The 14,621-nt window shown below is 42.4% G+C and overlaps 1 protein-coding gene across 1 annotated transcript in view; it reads left to right on the top strand.

The window, feature by feature from the left end:
* BRINP1 (BMP/retinoic acid inducible neural specific 1) overlaps window positions 1-14,621 on the top strand; it is a 173,879-nt gene that overhangs the window by 118,299 nt on the left and 40,959 nt on the right. Inside the window, exon 5 of the mRNA XM_060608861.3 lies at window positions 1,472-1,577. Within this exon, the coding sequence (XP_060464844.1) occupies window positions 1,472-1,577 (106 nt within the window). The remainder of the gene's footprint in view (window positions 1-1,471; window positions 1,578-14,621) is intronic.

The following is a 14,621-nucleotide window of genomic DNA, read 5'->3' as shown; positions in this document are numbered from 1 at the left end:
CGCCTCCATTGGGGGGATTATGTCGTTAGGGAGCTCGGCACAGAAAGACAGATCTTTATGAAGCCATCAGAGTCAGAGTGAAGCAAGAGCCTGGTTTTCATTATCACCGAATGGTTCTCTCCCCCCCTGGATGGGATGTGGAATTGAGATGTGGAGGCTCTGTCGAAAGATAATCTTCTTTTGTGCACCCTGGAAATGCAGCCTCCCTCCTTACAAGGAATTTCTCAGAGAAATTGCCCAGAGGCCACTCAAGGAACCATTCTTACAGTACCACTGTCTTCCACACTCAGTCTGGGACTTGGCTGTTTCGTTTGCCATTTCTCATGCTACTTTAAGACCAGCTGGCTAAAATCGCCAGCTTTGTTTAAGACTAGCAGCTGACCCAGGTGAGGAAGTTCTGCTGGCAGCTTTTTTGCCCAGGGCATCTTTAGCAGAACGAACTGGTCGTCTTGAGCCTCAACCAATAACAACTATGTTATTATTTTGTACACACACACACACACACAAAGAGAATAAATGGTTTAAAAAACATGACTCACAGACCCTCCATTTATATAGTTTCCTAAGTGCTAAAGGCTTCAAAAATATGATCTCTTTTACCTGTTGAGGTGGGTAAAAGTATTGCTACCATTTTATAGATGGGACCTTGAGGCTGAGAAAGGGAAGGTTTTGCAGCTGGGGGAAGGCGTGGCTGGCATTTGGAGAGTCACGTGGCCGTGTCACAGGTCACACCATTCCTGACAAGTGAGGCTGTGTCTTTACTGGATGCAAACCTCAAAACTCGCCCATAAATGATCTTGTGAAATTATGGGAAGTTAAGGCTAAAGGGATGAGAAGCCTCTTTTCATCCTATATCATGCTTACTTCAAGTTTATAAAACATCTTCTAGAAAACAGGGATAATTTCATCGTTCTTGCCTAATAGTGTATATGTACTCATCACAGATTATAGAGATCTAGGGTAATACGATGCCCATTTTTGAACATGTGCGAAGCGTCAGGCACTCAAACCCGTCGTGTCTTGTCTCACACCCTTCCTGGAAAGGATTTACTAGCTTCAGGTCGCAGAAACTTAGAGAAGGTAAGTGACTTCCTTAGGTCATACAGCAAATTCATGGCCCCATTACGATTTCATGCTGGTTCTCCCGATTCTGAAGCACGTGCTTTTGAAATATACTATTGTGCTTCAACGTATTAATTCATATAATACGTAGAGTGACCTTGTGAAGCGAGAGCCAGGGAATGGGTCCCGCCTGTGTGCTCGATTGCTCTGCTATCCTGATGCCTGTTTGGTGATAGCCCAATGTGGTCCTTGCCACAGGCGAGGTGCCCAGGAAGTGGCTGTTGGCTCAGGCCAGGAGACTTTCTCTGCCGGCTTTGCTCTGCTGAGGGCTGACTCTGCGGGGCCCTGTCTCACAAGTCTCTGACAAGGGCACCTGTCTCACACCTGTCACCCTTGATGTGCACTCCAGGTCACAGAGACACGCACTGGGCCTCTGGGCTGTAACAGCTATGACAATCTGGACTCTGTGAGTTCCGTCCTTCTGCAAAGCACGGAGAGCAAACTGCACCTTCAAGGTAGGATGACCGTGGGAACTGGAGACCAGAGAGGGGGACGGGGGGAGCCTTGGGATTTTGAGGAGGCATGATGTGGAGGCAGAATAAAGACGCAATAAAGATGCAAGACGGAGAAACCAAGGAAGACTACAAATATGGAACTTAGGACAGTTAGGACATGATGCCTTTTAAAAATGTTAACATATACAGGACATTAAATTCATGGTTATTAATTAGTTTTCAGATATAAAGTATGAAGATGGGAGCTTTATCTGATTATTTCGATGAAAATGTCTAAACAGTGTTATTTATAGATGCTCCAGACCTAATATATATTAAAGTTTCATATCTTGCTGTCTGAATTTCCTAGATTATTGTGTTTGATTTTCAATGTATTTTGGCAGGTGTTATTTGAATTCCAAGAGCTATAGAGCATTTTATAGAATTTTTGGTTCTAGGTAATCTTCTTTCTCCTTATTCATTCGTCGTCTGTAGTCTTTAATATATGTATACACACGTACATATGTGTGTGTGTGTGTGTGTGTGTGCTTTCAGCAGAGTTTATAAATGAGAACACTCAATGCTGACAGGGTGTTCAGAGACAGACACTCAGGCACTGCTAGTTAAAAATGCAACAATTAAAAAAAAAAGAATGCAACAATTATGGGATTACTTCGCTGATATATTTCAACATGTGTATTTGTTTAGTGTCTGTTTTATGTCAGGTCTATGTTAGGGGCTCCAGATATATTTATGACCTTAAGGAAAATATACCCTTTAAAATAGTAATTTTACCCTTGTTAATTCATCATGAACAGGTGAGGACATTATAAGGAAAAATTACAAGGCTTTGAGTACAGATAGTGCTGTTTTAAAAAGCATAATTTATAATGGAAAAAAAAAGTAAAAATCTCAATTTTCCGCATGAGAGGACTAGGCAAATTATGTAGTATCCACACAACATAATATTAGGCAGGTACTAAAATGTTATTTATGAGAATTTCCAAGAATGTATGAAAGCGATCTGATATAGTGTTAATTTAAAAATGGGTAGTGTCTGACTGAATGTATGGCATGATCTTAACAATGCGAAAGGGTAAGGAAAAATAATATTGCAAGGGAATATGCCGAGATGTTAAAAGAGGTTACCTCTGGATGGTTAGGTTGCAGATGATTTATTTTAGGCTTCCCAGTTCTTTTTCTAACTTTTCCACAATGATCATGTATTAACTTTATAGTTAGGGGAAAAAAATGGCATGCTTTAACTTTGAGCAGACTAAAAATGTGACCTTCTAGAAAGGTGTCTGATAAAGGTGATTCTGAATGTCAGTGGGAGGAAAGCAGAGCTGAGATTTGCAGGTGGAGCTAAGCAGAGCCTAATATGACTTTTATATTCCAGTTCCTTGGCAATCCTTTGATTCATGCTCCTGTTACAGAAGATGGTTGGAAAATGGCACAGGGAGGGCTTGGTAGAGTCACTTGGGAGCACTGAATTGAAAACCCCTCCGGGAAATGCAGGCCAAGAAAGTGGTTTAGTGTTAAAAGAAAACACAACAAAACCAAACCTCAGACACACAGAGAAGAACCCTACCTCCTTTAGTAGAGAAAAGAGTGGATGAGTGGGTTTGGTAATTACCTGATAAGAAAGTACATAAGACAGATCTGCCTTGGGCGTGCCCGGATGATCAACTTATTAAAGTTCCTGTGATACCTACTGGTGACCTTGTGAAGTGAGAGAAGTGTTGGAGTCCAGGAAGCTTGGCTCCAGCCTGCATTTGATAACCCTGCTGTGCATGTTGGCAGTGGAGAGACCTGTGAGTTATAATTGGAATAAATTTAGAAGGGATTAACAAGATGTTAGTTACCAGGAAGGTATTAAGATCTTAGGGCCAGTAAGAGGCTGATTTCCCATGAAGCTAATGAAGCTTAAGGTCCAGGGCTCCCTCACCATGTAGGTCCCTGAATTTTCTCATTCCAAATACTGACTTTCACACCTCATGGTGAATTCCTTTTCTCAACGAGCAGTTATGGTATAAGCTTCAGTCCTCCAAAATGCAGGTCTACCATTGGTTACATGATTATAAGTATGTTATCCACCAAAAAGGAGGTGACATCCTTGTCTTATTCTAGATTGGTCAGAACACAACTGGAAGGTTAGGGCCAGGTCTGGGCATCACACTTCAAGAGGGACACTAAGAAACTACAGTGTTCCTAAAGAACGGTGTCTTATGAGGAACAGCTGAGGAGAGTTGACTTGGGGCAAAAGGACTGTCTACAGATACCTAAAGGGCTGTCTTACAGAAAAGCTAGTCAAATTCATTAATGTGGATAAAATGAGCCTAGACCTGATGCACTTGCAGAAGACAATAAAGATCCCAGCTTTCTTTTAAGAATCTGTGTTGGGTCAAAGTGGGCATCAGGATGTAGTGGGAAACAGTTTGTGTCCCAAGGAAATATATACCCTATCAGAGAAGATGGGCTTAAACAAACAAAAAGAGGCATAAGGAACTGTAGTGGAGAAAAATAGGAGGGCTTCATGGTACCAAATGGTATGGGGACTTAACCTATCAGGGGATCGGAGAAGATGGATAGGATAGGACCTGGAGGATGACGAAGAGGTCAGGGTCATGGATATGGAGGCAGACAATGAGTATCTATGAAGGAGCATTTGAGGAAATGAAAATGTCATAAGAGATTAAAGCAGAGACATCAGTGGTGAGAAAGATGAAATAATCCTTCAGATCCTGGAAGGCCTGTGCAGCACATTAGTGACTCGAACATTAATTTGAGGGTCATGGGCACCATGGAAAGGTTTTTAAAAAGGAAGTAGCATGAGGAGATTGATGTTTTGGAAGATCACTCTGGCTGTCATGTGTCCAATTAATTAGATCGGGGTAGATTGAGGGTGGATGACCTATTAGGGGCTATTGCAGTACTGAAGATGAGAGGTCACAGATTCAGACCATGAAGGTAGCAGTTGAGGTTGAAAAAAACAGACCACTTTTAGAGTTACTTAGCTGGCGTCAACCACTTTTAGAGTTATTTAGCTGGCATCATGACCAGAATTTAGTGAGAAGACCATGAAGAATTTAGATAATCTGGTGAATGGAGTGTGGGGATGAGATAGAGAGGAAGGGCAGAGAAATACATAAGATTCAAGGCAATATATAATATAATAGAGATAATAAAAGTAATGCATACCATTATGGAGATTCAGAAAAGGGAGTAATTCATTTGGCCTGTCTAGGTAGAGGAGTCATAAGAAAAAAATATCTAAGGAAGAATAATATTCTCTTGGTGGAAGGTAAAACAAAAAAAACTTCTTAAATATAAGACAGAAGACTGTCTCATGATTCTTGGATAGGCTGATATTTATTCAGTAGGATACAACAAACAGTAGGTATAAAGAAAAGGATTTATACATTGAACCACATTAAAATTAAGAATTTCCAGGGGCACCTGGTGGCCTAATCAGTTGAGCATCCAACTCTCGATTTTAGCTCAGGTCATGATTCCAGGGTCATGAGATCAAGCCCTGCATCGGGCTCCATGCTTAGCATGGAGCCTGCTTAAGATTCTCTCTCTGTCTCTCTCTCCTCTCTCCTCTCTCTCCTCCTCTGCCCCATCCCCCACTCTCTCCCTCTCTCTCAATTAAAAAAAAAAAAGAATTTCTGTTCATCAGATGCTGCTATTGATAGAATGAAAATACAAGCTGCAGAGTAGAAGGAAAGATTTTTGATACATGTATCTGACAAAAAAAAAAAAAAAACCCTGTGCAAAATATATCAGTAACTCCTAAAAACAACAAGAAAAAGGCAGACTGTCCAGTAAGACAAGAAAATGGGTAAAAGACATGAACAGGCACTTCACAAACAAGAATATCAAAATGGCAGATAAACATTTGAAAAGGTGATTAACTTTTCTAGCCCTCATAAAATGTAAATTAAAGCCACAATTTAGTATGCTAACCCCACAATCAGTCTGGTTCAAAGGAAAAACACTGACAACATCAAGGAGTGATGATGTGGCACAATGGAAACTTACATGGAAACTTACAACGGAAACTTATTTATAACATCTGCATTGCTTGTGGGAGAATAAATCAGTACAGCCACTTTGGAAAACTCTTTTGGCAGTATCTACAAAAAACTCAGTATGTCCTGGTCCTGTGGCCCAGAAATTATAATTCTTGGGAATATGCACAACAGAAATGCCATCTATGTTCACCAAAGGACATGGCTGTTTATAGCAGCTTTATTCAAAATAGCCTACAAATGGAAATAGCCCCAATTGCCCATCAACAAGAAAATGGATAAATACATTGTCATGCATTCATATGACAGGCTACAATGCAGAAATGGGGGAAAATAAACTATTCTTTTCTGCAACAGTATGGAAGAATCTCATGAACATAACATTAAGTAAAAGAAGCTGGGCACAAAAGAATATGCGCTATTTGATTCCATTTCTATACGGGTCAAAAACAGCCAAAAAAAAAAAAAAATGTGTTGCTTTTGTAGCTCAGAGAGCATTAACCTTCGGGGAGGGAGAATAAGGGACTGACAGGAGATGGGAGAGGTTTCTGGAGGTATCTATAATGTTCTGTTTCTTGATCTGGATGGGAGCACATGGGTGTGTTTACTTTGTGAAAATTCATAGCACTGTACACACGTGATTTATATGTATACATTTCTGTGTGTATAATATGCTTCTATGAAAAATTTATTTAATAATGTGCTCCATCTTGACATCGTCTGCAAAGAGAAGACATGAATAAAGCAGACACGTAGAAGAACAGAAGGTGGTCCAGCCCAGCCAGAAGACAGCCGCATGGACTGAGGGCAGAGGAGTCAGAAATAACAAAGGATAATATTTATCCAGCCCTTCCTAGTGTGCCAGGGCCTGTGTTCGTTGAATTGTATTACATGCATGTTTATTTGTTTGTTTTTATTCATTTTAACTTCCATTTAATTTTATTATGTAATTGCACTTATTACGTTTTGAATCCTCACCCCATTCCTGGGAGGAAAGCATAAGTAACATCCCTACTTCATAGGTGAGGAAACTGGGGTGAGGGAGGTCACTCAGTAAGTGATTGAGCTCCACATTTAACCCTGACAGTCTGACTTCAGAGCTTTTGTTTCTCAAAACGCTCCTGCTCTCTCTTCCTCTTTCCTCTCCTGATTCCGCTGAAGGAGGCTGGGAGGGGAGATTCTGCAGAGGTTTATTTTAGTGGATTGAGGACGATGTGAATGGCACCCTAATGACATTCACCTTGTGGTGGTTCATAAACTGTTCGCAGAACAGGGCAAAGGTGGAAGGAAATCGGAAAAAGAAAGAAGAGGTTTGGAGAAGGACACGAGGAGTGAGAAAGACAGGATCATAGAAATGATCACAGGCTATTAGTAGTCAAAACAGCAACAGCCAAACTGGTAGTAATAACGCTAATGGCATAATGATAACTTCTTATTTTTATACTTCTCTCTCCAAGAAGCCCATTGAGTGTTTTGCTGACATTGTCATGTAATTTAATCTAGTATCCATCTGGTGAGGTATACAGAGAGCAGAGCTCTGCCTTGGTAGCTCACTGATGTGGAAAGGGATGCAGAGAGAATATTTTGCTGAAATCTAGGATGATCCATAAATTTATTCATTCATACATTCATTCATTTAGCAATATTTATTGAATATCAACTACATGTCAGATACTGTTTTAACAGCTGGATATATAGCCGTGAATAAGCGAAGTCTCCATCATTTTGGAGTTTATATTTAGTGTGTGGGTGTTAGGGGAGCAGACAATAAACAAGCAAACAAAGAAATATATTTTCTTTACAATCAGAGAGATGGTGAGAGAACAGGTCATGTAGAAATTTGTAGACCATGGAAAAGACTTTAGACTTCTACTCTGGATGAAATGAGAAGCCATTGCAAATTCAGGCAGTGGCGTAACCTGACCTGACTTACATTTTAAATGAATCACTATGAGTGCTGTGTGGAAAAGACTACACAGAGGGCAAGAACACATAAAAGGAACCCAGTGTGGGGGCTGTCGTGTTTACCAAGGTAAGACAAAATGGCGGCCAGGACCATGAGAGCTGGTGATGTGGGTTGTGAGGAATGATTGCCCTACGGGTGCATTTTTTAAGTGGTGCGGACATCATTTGGTGATGAACTAGAAATGTTTGTGAGAGAAAGAGAGAAGTAAAGGATGACCCCAGAGTTTGGCCTGAGCCACCACAGTGATGGAATCACTTTGCTGATACAGTGAAGACTGCAGGAGGGGTCACTTTTGCTGCGACATGAGGAACTGGGCGAACCAAGTTTGAGAAGTGTGTTCTAGATACAAATGTGGATGCTGAATGGGCATCTGGAAAGTCGGGGTGGGGGGAGGACTAGAAATCTAAATTAGCATAGAGATGATGTTTAATGATGTGAGGTTGGGTAAGATGACCTTGGAAAAGAGTGTAGATAGAAACGAAAAGAAGGAATTCAGTTATTGAGCAGTGGAGAATTTCATATTGAAGGGTTGGGATAATGGAATGAGAATGAGGAACAGGAAAAGGAAAAGGAAGCTAAGAAGTGGCTGGGGAAGGTGTAAAGGGAGTGGTGAGAGTATGGTGTCCTGGAGGCCAAGTAAACAATGGTACTGGGGCGCCTGGGTGGCTCAGTCGGTTAAGCGTCCGACATCGGCTCAGGTGGCGATCTCATGGTTCGTGGGTTCGAGCCTTGCATCGGGCTCTGGCAGTGTGGAGCCTGCCTCGGTTTTCTGTCTTTTCCTCTCTCTCTACTTCTTCCCCATTCCCCCGTTCGCACTTTCTCTCTCTCTCTCTCTCAACTAAATAAGCTTAAAAAAAGAAGATAAAAAGAATGTTCCACAAAATGGAGATTGTGGTCAACTGAGTAGTAGCATGGCAGGCATCGGTGAACTTGACGAGGATCTTTCTCCCAAAGCGCATGCGTTTTCCCTACGGCACTAGAGTTGACATCTTTAAGGCAAGAGTCATGTCCCTTCATCTCCCAAATGCCACCGCCTCTGAAAAGCCTCTTTTAAGACCTCTTCTCTGGCATGATTTATTGGTTTTCCTGTACCTTGCAACATATTTGGGGGGGTTTGGGTTTTACCTGTTCTATAGATTAGATGATAGTCTTCTTTAGAAAAGGGATTTTTGCCTTGCCAACTTTGTTTTTCATTATATTCAACAGTGCTGGGGACATAGGAACTCGATACATGTTTGCTGAATTGAATGTTTCCTTATGATTGGTGCTTAAGTAGCAATGGAAGGAGGGGGACTAGGGGAAGGCAGAAGGAGACCAAGAAGAGGGAGGTGGAGGAAAGGAGAGAGAGGGAGAAGAAGAGGGGAAAGGACTTGAGGGAGGAGGGTGAAGGGCAGAAGAGGGAGGAGGGCGAAGGGCAGAAAGGACTTGAAGGAGGGAGGACGGTGTGGGAGGAGGAGGTTGAGGAAGAGAAGTAGCATCAACCATCCCTTTCCTCAGTAGCTGGGCATCATAAATGCCCAAACTCATCTTGCGACAAGTAGCAGAAACAGAGGAACAGAGTGTAGAAGTGTCAGAAATGATACTTTTTTCTGCTGCTACTCCCTCTTAGGCATTGTGTGTATATCCATTAGCCACTTCGGCCCTCCCACCAACTGAGAGATAAGGATCATGCTCCCCATCAAACAGATGGAGAAACTGAGGCCCAGAGAGGTAACCTTCCCAAGGTCCCCCTGGCTTTTGGTTCCCTGTTGCCTGGGCCCCAAGCCTGCTTGACTTTGCTGGGAGGCTTTGAGTCAGCACAGCACAGTTCTACATGTGGGTACGGTGGGAATAAGTCCTTGCCCAACTGCAGTAGTAGAGGAAGGGGGCACCGGACATGATTAGGTCTTTCTGTCCACAAACCCCTCCTCTCTCACCCCCTCTCACCCCATGTGGCCTCGGGCCCCCAGGGTGGAAGGCCGAGCGATTGTTGCCAATGCCGGTCGGTAGCTTTGGGGTGGGTCCTCCACAGAAAGACACCAGGGTGCGGGCAGGGGCTTGTGATTAGGCCCTTCTTGTCTGATTAGCAGCGCCTGGAGGCACTGATGGGGTTCCATGTTTCTCCCTTCCCGCGGCTCTGTCCGGAAGGCCCGCTGAATAAAAGGGCAGTGTCTTCATGACTGAGGGGGCTGCTGACGTCCACCTAGTTGGCCGCATCCAAGCTGGTTTTCCTTCATGCGCCCAGGAGCACTCTGTTCTCGGCCTTGTGATGAGGACAACCGGAGTTCCTCTTAGGAAGTGGATCGAAGGGTCAATTAAAGACTCAGTCGGAAGGCAGATAGAATCAGGAGGATCCGGAGGGCAGGCTTGATGGTGATGAGACCTTGGACTAGTTAACCCTCTGAGCTTCTCTAGGTCTTCTGCTCTACGAAACGGGCATAAAAACACCTCTGTGGCAGAGCCTTTGTTCTGCATTTCATTGGAAAACATGTAGAAAGCACCTGACCTAAAAACCAATAGGGCGGATATAAAATAATACTTACGCTTATGATTTACTGCGTGATTCTCATCTGCCGGGCAAAGAGCTCATTTCTTTATATCAAGATCTCCTGTATACCCCACCAAAGACCCATTTTGAAGACTTGAAAACTGAGGCTCACAGATGTTAAGTAACTGTCTTGTAGGTGGCAGCATAAGAATTTGAACCCAAGTCCCTTCAATGTCAATGCTCTTGAACCATATTGTTTCTCAACCTGGAGCATATGACTCATAACCATGATTTTTATTAGAGCAACTAATTCCATAACCCTTTCTGTGTGCTTGTAGGCTCTGCTATTTACTTTGGAAAGTCTACGATTTTCCTAAAATTACTTGCTAACTTGTATATGTTTATAGGTGCCCCATTTCTATAGCGATTGTCATATTCTCAAAAAGACTGAGAACCAGGAAGGATCACATACCCCTAGAACACAGATTACTAAGGCCTTGCAATATACCCAGTGTGCATGACTATAAAATGTGCTGCCACTTTCCTGGGGACATCTGGAATCATTTGGTAACTCGAGACTCACACTTGTACAAAAAGTGATGGAAATGCTGATGGCATCTAAGCTGATGTTGAGAGACGTGATCTCAGGACTCACCCCTGTTTTTTGTTTTTGTTTTTGTTTTGAAAGAGAGAGATGGAGGGAGAGAGTGAGAGGCATGGTTGGGGAAGGGGCAGAGGGAGAGAAAGAGAAAGGGAGAGAGAGAATCCCAAGCAGGACCCACGCTCAGTACAGAGCCCATAGCGGGACTCGATCTCACAACCATGAGCTTGTGACCTGAACCCAAATCAAGAGTCAGATGCTCAACTGACTAAGCCACCTAGACACCCCTCATCTCTTGGTATTGTAGTCATGCAGGGTCTATACTTTTCAAATGAACTCATGGCCAGGCGTACAGCAAGGAAATCCTGGCCGATAAACAGTCAGTGTGGTGATTTGGTTTATTTTAACAACCGTGTCTCATTGAACTCCTGGTTGGTCTCATCGATTGGGCAGAAACCAGGCATCAGGGCACCTCAAACCTGAATAAACCACCCATGAAAATTAATTCATTGATTCCGTGTAGGTAAGGCACCTGTTTGTATTTAAGATAATTAAGTCAATCCTTATTTTCTTCTGTCACAATTCATCTTGGTCATAACTAAGCTGTCCTTTGACACTGCAAACATAGCACTCTCCACGTGCTTTTCTTTTTCTGCTCCTAGATACGTTCTAGCTTGTCTTATGCGTAAAACTGGACGTGGCATTATTTAATTGTAATTAAGATCCCTGAGAGTAGAAGCCATACCCTTTTTTTAATGTCTTCATTAGTCACTTCTCTGGAGTTCAGTGTTTAGCTCATAGTAGGTGCTCAATAAATTTGTACCGATTTAAAGTAATTTGAACTGTCACATCAATGTATTTGGAATCTTAGTCTTTTTATGAGGGTAAGTATGTATTACATTAAGTTCAACATCATAACCATCTTAAAATGCGCAATTCATTAAGGGACGCTAAGCATCTCACAGCTATTGTGCAACAGTCACCAACTATCTAGTCCCAGAGCTTTCTCACAACCTCAAATAAGCAGTCATTCTCCACCTCGCTTCCCTCCAGCCCCAGGCAACTAGTCTGCTCTCTGTCTCCTGGATTTGCTTTTTCTGGATATTTCATACAAATGCAGTAACACAATATGTGGGGTTTTTGTGTCTGGCTTCTTTTTATTTAGCAGAATGCTTTCAAGGGTCACCTGTATTGTAGCATATATCAGTGCTTTGTTCTTTTATGACCGAATTAATGTTTGATTGCATAGATATACCACATTTTGTTTGCCCATTCATGGGCTGGTGGACCTGGAGATTGTCTTCACTTCTTGACCATTGTGAATAGTGCCGCTAGGAACATTGGTGTACAAGTTTTTGTTTGAATGCCTGTCTGCAATTCTTTGGGCTGTATACCTTAACAATGGAATCACTGGATCATATGGTAATTGAATTTTTTTTAAGAAAAGGTTTGATGCAAAAACAAGTTAATCTATCCCATTGTTCCCTCCCCTAAAAGGATTATATACACCAGTGCGTCCCCGTGTGACTGGCGATGCTGTCCTGTGGGAGATGTATACTTCCCGGCTAGTTGGCATTGCACTTGGCCATGTGATTCGCTTTTGCCAATAGAATGTGGGAGGACATAACCCATGCCCCGCCTTAGCATGAGGAGACATTGTCTGGCTTGGCTTTTGCTCTTTTCCTTCTGTCATGATAATGGCGTACCCCTGAGCAAAGCTGCTCCTTCAAGTCTGGATCCAAAATGAAGAAGACGTCTGGAGCAGAGCCAAAGCCCAGCCAACATGAAACAGAGCAAGAAATAAACCTTTGTGGTTATAAGCTGCTGTGATTTTGAGGTTATTTGTTACCATGCAGTAACTTAAAAAAGCTCAATAATACTGAAACATCAGTATTAACTAGCATAAACCGCACTTATTTACTGCAGGACTTCTCAGTGCCTTAACTATGCTAATATACATTATGAGTCTCAAGAGGTAGATTAAATATGGAGTTTCCTGAATATATTTTATCCTGGTTACACTTGCAGATCTAAGGCTCTGCAGCATACAACTTGGAAAATGCTTGACTGTTCATACCATTTCGGTTCAGTCTTGTCCAAAATAACTCTTCTGGACACTTTTACTCTGATAAAAGTTGAAGTTTCTTCTTTTTTCTCCTACTGAATCTTGCATACATTTGCATGTGTGTGTTGTTATAATTTTATCTTCATGAATCTGGTTCTCTCACCCAACTGGAGCTCCCGAGATCAGAAAATTGTGCTTTATTCATTTTCCACATCTAGCATCTAGGATAGCACCTGGCTCAGTAAGTTGGCGGGTGGACAGACTTCACTAATAGTTGCTGGACTGAGCAGTTTTATGTTTGCACACCTACTGTGATCTTGCTTGGTATCTTGGAAAGAATGCCAAGAAATATAGGAAACAGTTATAGTTCTCAAGAATCATAATTTGTACCAATGGATCCGAAACAACGTATGTGTTAAAAAGAAACACCTTCAGCAGCATTCTTCTCTTAGGATGTTTTTTTGTTTTTTTTTTTGTTGTTGTTCTGTTTTTTGTTTTTTGGGTTTTTTTTTGTTTTTTTGTTTTGTCTCTGTGTTGTTTTTTTTTTTTACTCAGATGTTTCTGAACACCTGTTCTTGTCACTACTGCGTCAAAGTTGAAGTAGCTCGAGATTTCAAGCTCTGATGTTGGGGGAGGTGACACAGGGCCTGCTCAGGAAGGAGGGCTGTAGAGAGGAGGAGCATGCCAAGCACAGGGCAGAAGAAAACCACGGTCTTCCCTGAAACATGTTCTGTCTAAACTCAGCTTCATTCAAACACACTGGGAACCTACTAATGTGTTATAGCTGACAGGGAGATGGAACACGAACGAGGCATTGCCTCTGGCATTCAAGGAGATCACAGACCAGGAGGAGCATGAACACAAGCACATAATATGGTGTGATAGGTGTTCTATTAAAATTTGAGAAGTGTGCAAGGTGTTTCTGGGTACCGACAGAGGGGGTGTCTGAGATTGCCAAAGGCCTCCAGGGAAAGCAGTAGAAAACAGGGGGAGGACAAGAAATGACGTTAGTCGAGCAACTGTCCTGTACCAAGAGGTTCGCGTGTGTGATCTGATTGATTTTCTTCTCCAGACCGTTGAGGTCTAATTTACATACAGAGAAGTTCACCCTTTCGAGGTGAAGAGTTCTATGAGTTTGAAATATCCGTCCTGTAATCAAGATACCACCACAAGATACAAAATGGTTTATTTGATTTTTACATGCACCCCCACAATGGAAGCTCTCATGGAGAAATTGAGAATCAGAGAAGTTAAGCCTCTTGATCTTAACTTCCCAAGGTCCTGTGGTTACTAAGTGCTGGAGGCAAAATCTGAACAGGGGGGGACTTTCTACATTTGAGGGCCAGTGGCTGTGGTGTGGCAGGCTGTAGCAAGAAAAGGGAAATAGAGAAGATTTGGACACATCAACTGATCTGGGGATCTGGTAGCACAGGGTATGATAGGTGTCAGGTTTGGGTTTTTATCATGAATTCTGTGAAGAAGCTTATAATTAAATAGAATCAACCTCTTCTTAACACCCTCTGTAAGGGTATCTTCATGTTGAAATTTTAGGCAATTGAATTTAGTTTTTTTTTAATGTTTATTTGTTTTTGAGAGAGAGACAGAATGTGAGCAGGCGAGGGGCAGAGAAAGAGGGAGACAGAATCTGAAGCAGGCTCCAGGCTCTGAGCTGTCAGCACAGAGCCCGATGCGGGGCTCAAACTCACAAACCAAGAGATCATGACCTGAGCCGAAGTCGTACACTCAACCGACGGACCCACCCAGGCGCCCCTGGGAAATTGAATTTAAAATATATGTTGGCCTCCTTATCCTTAGTGATTTCATAGCTTAGTCTGACCATATTTGCTTTTTCAAAGTTCAAATTGTCATTTAATGGGGCACCTGGGTGGTTCCGTTGGTTAAGCGTCCAACTCTTGATTTGGGCTCAGGTTA

Source organism: Panthera onca, chromosome D4 (genome assembly GCF_046562875.1).
Source record: "Panthera onca isolate mPanOnc1 chromosome D4, mPanOnc1 haplotype 2, whole genome shotgun sequence".
In the NCBI taxonomy this organism is placed as follows: domain Eukaryota; kingdom Metazoa; phylum Chordata; class Mammalia; order Carnivora; family Felidae; genus Panthera; species Panthera onca.
The sequence above is the reverse complement of the archived record's forward strand: the minus strand, read 5'-3'. Positions and strand labels throughout refer to the sequence as shown.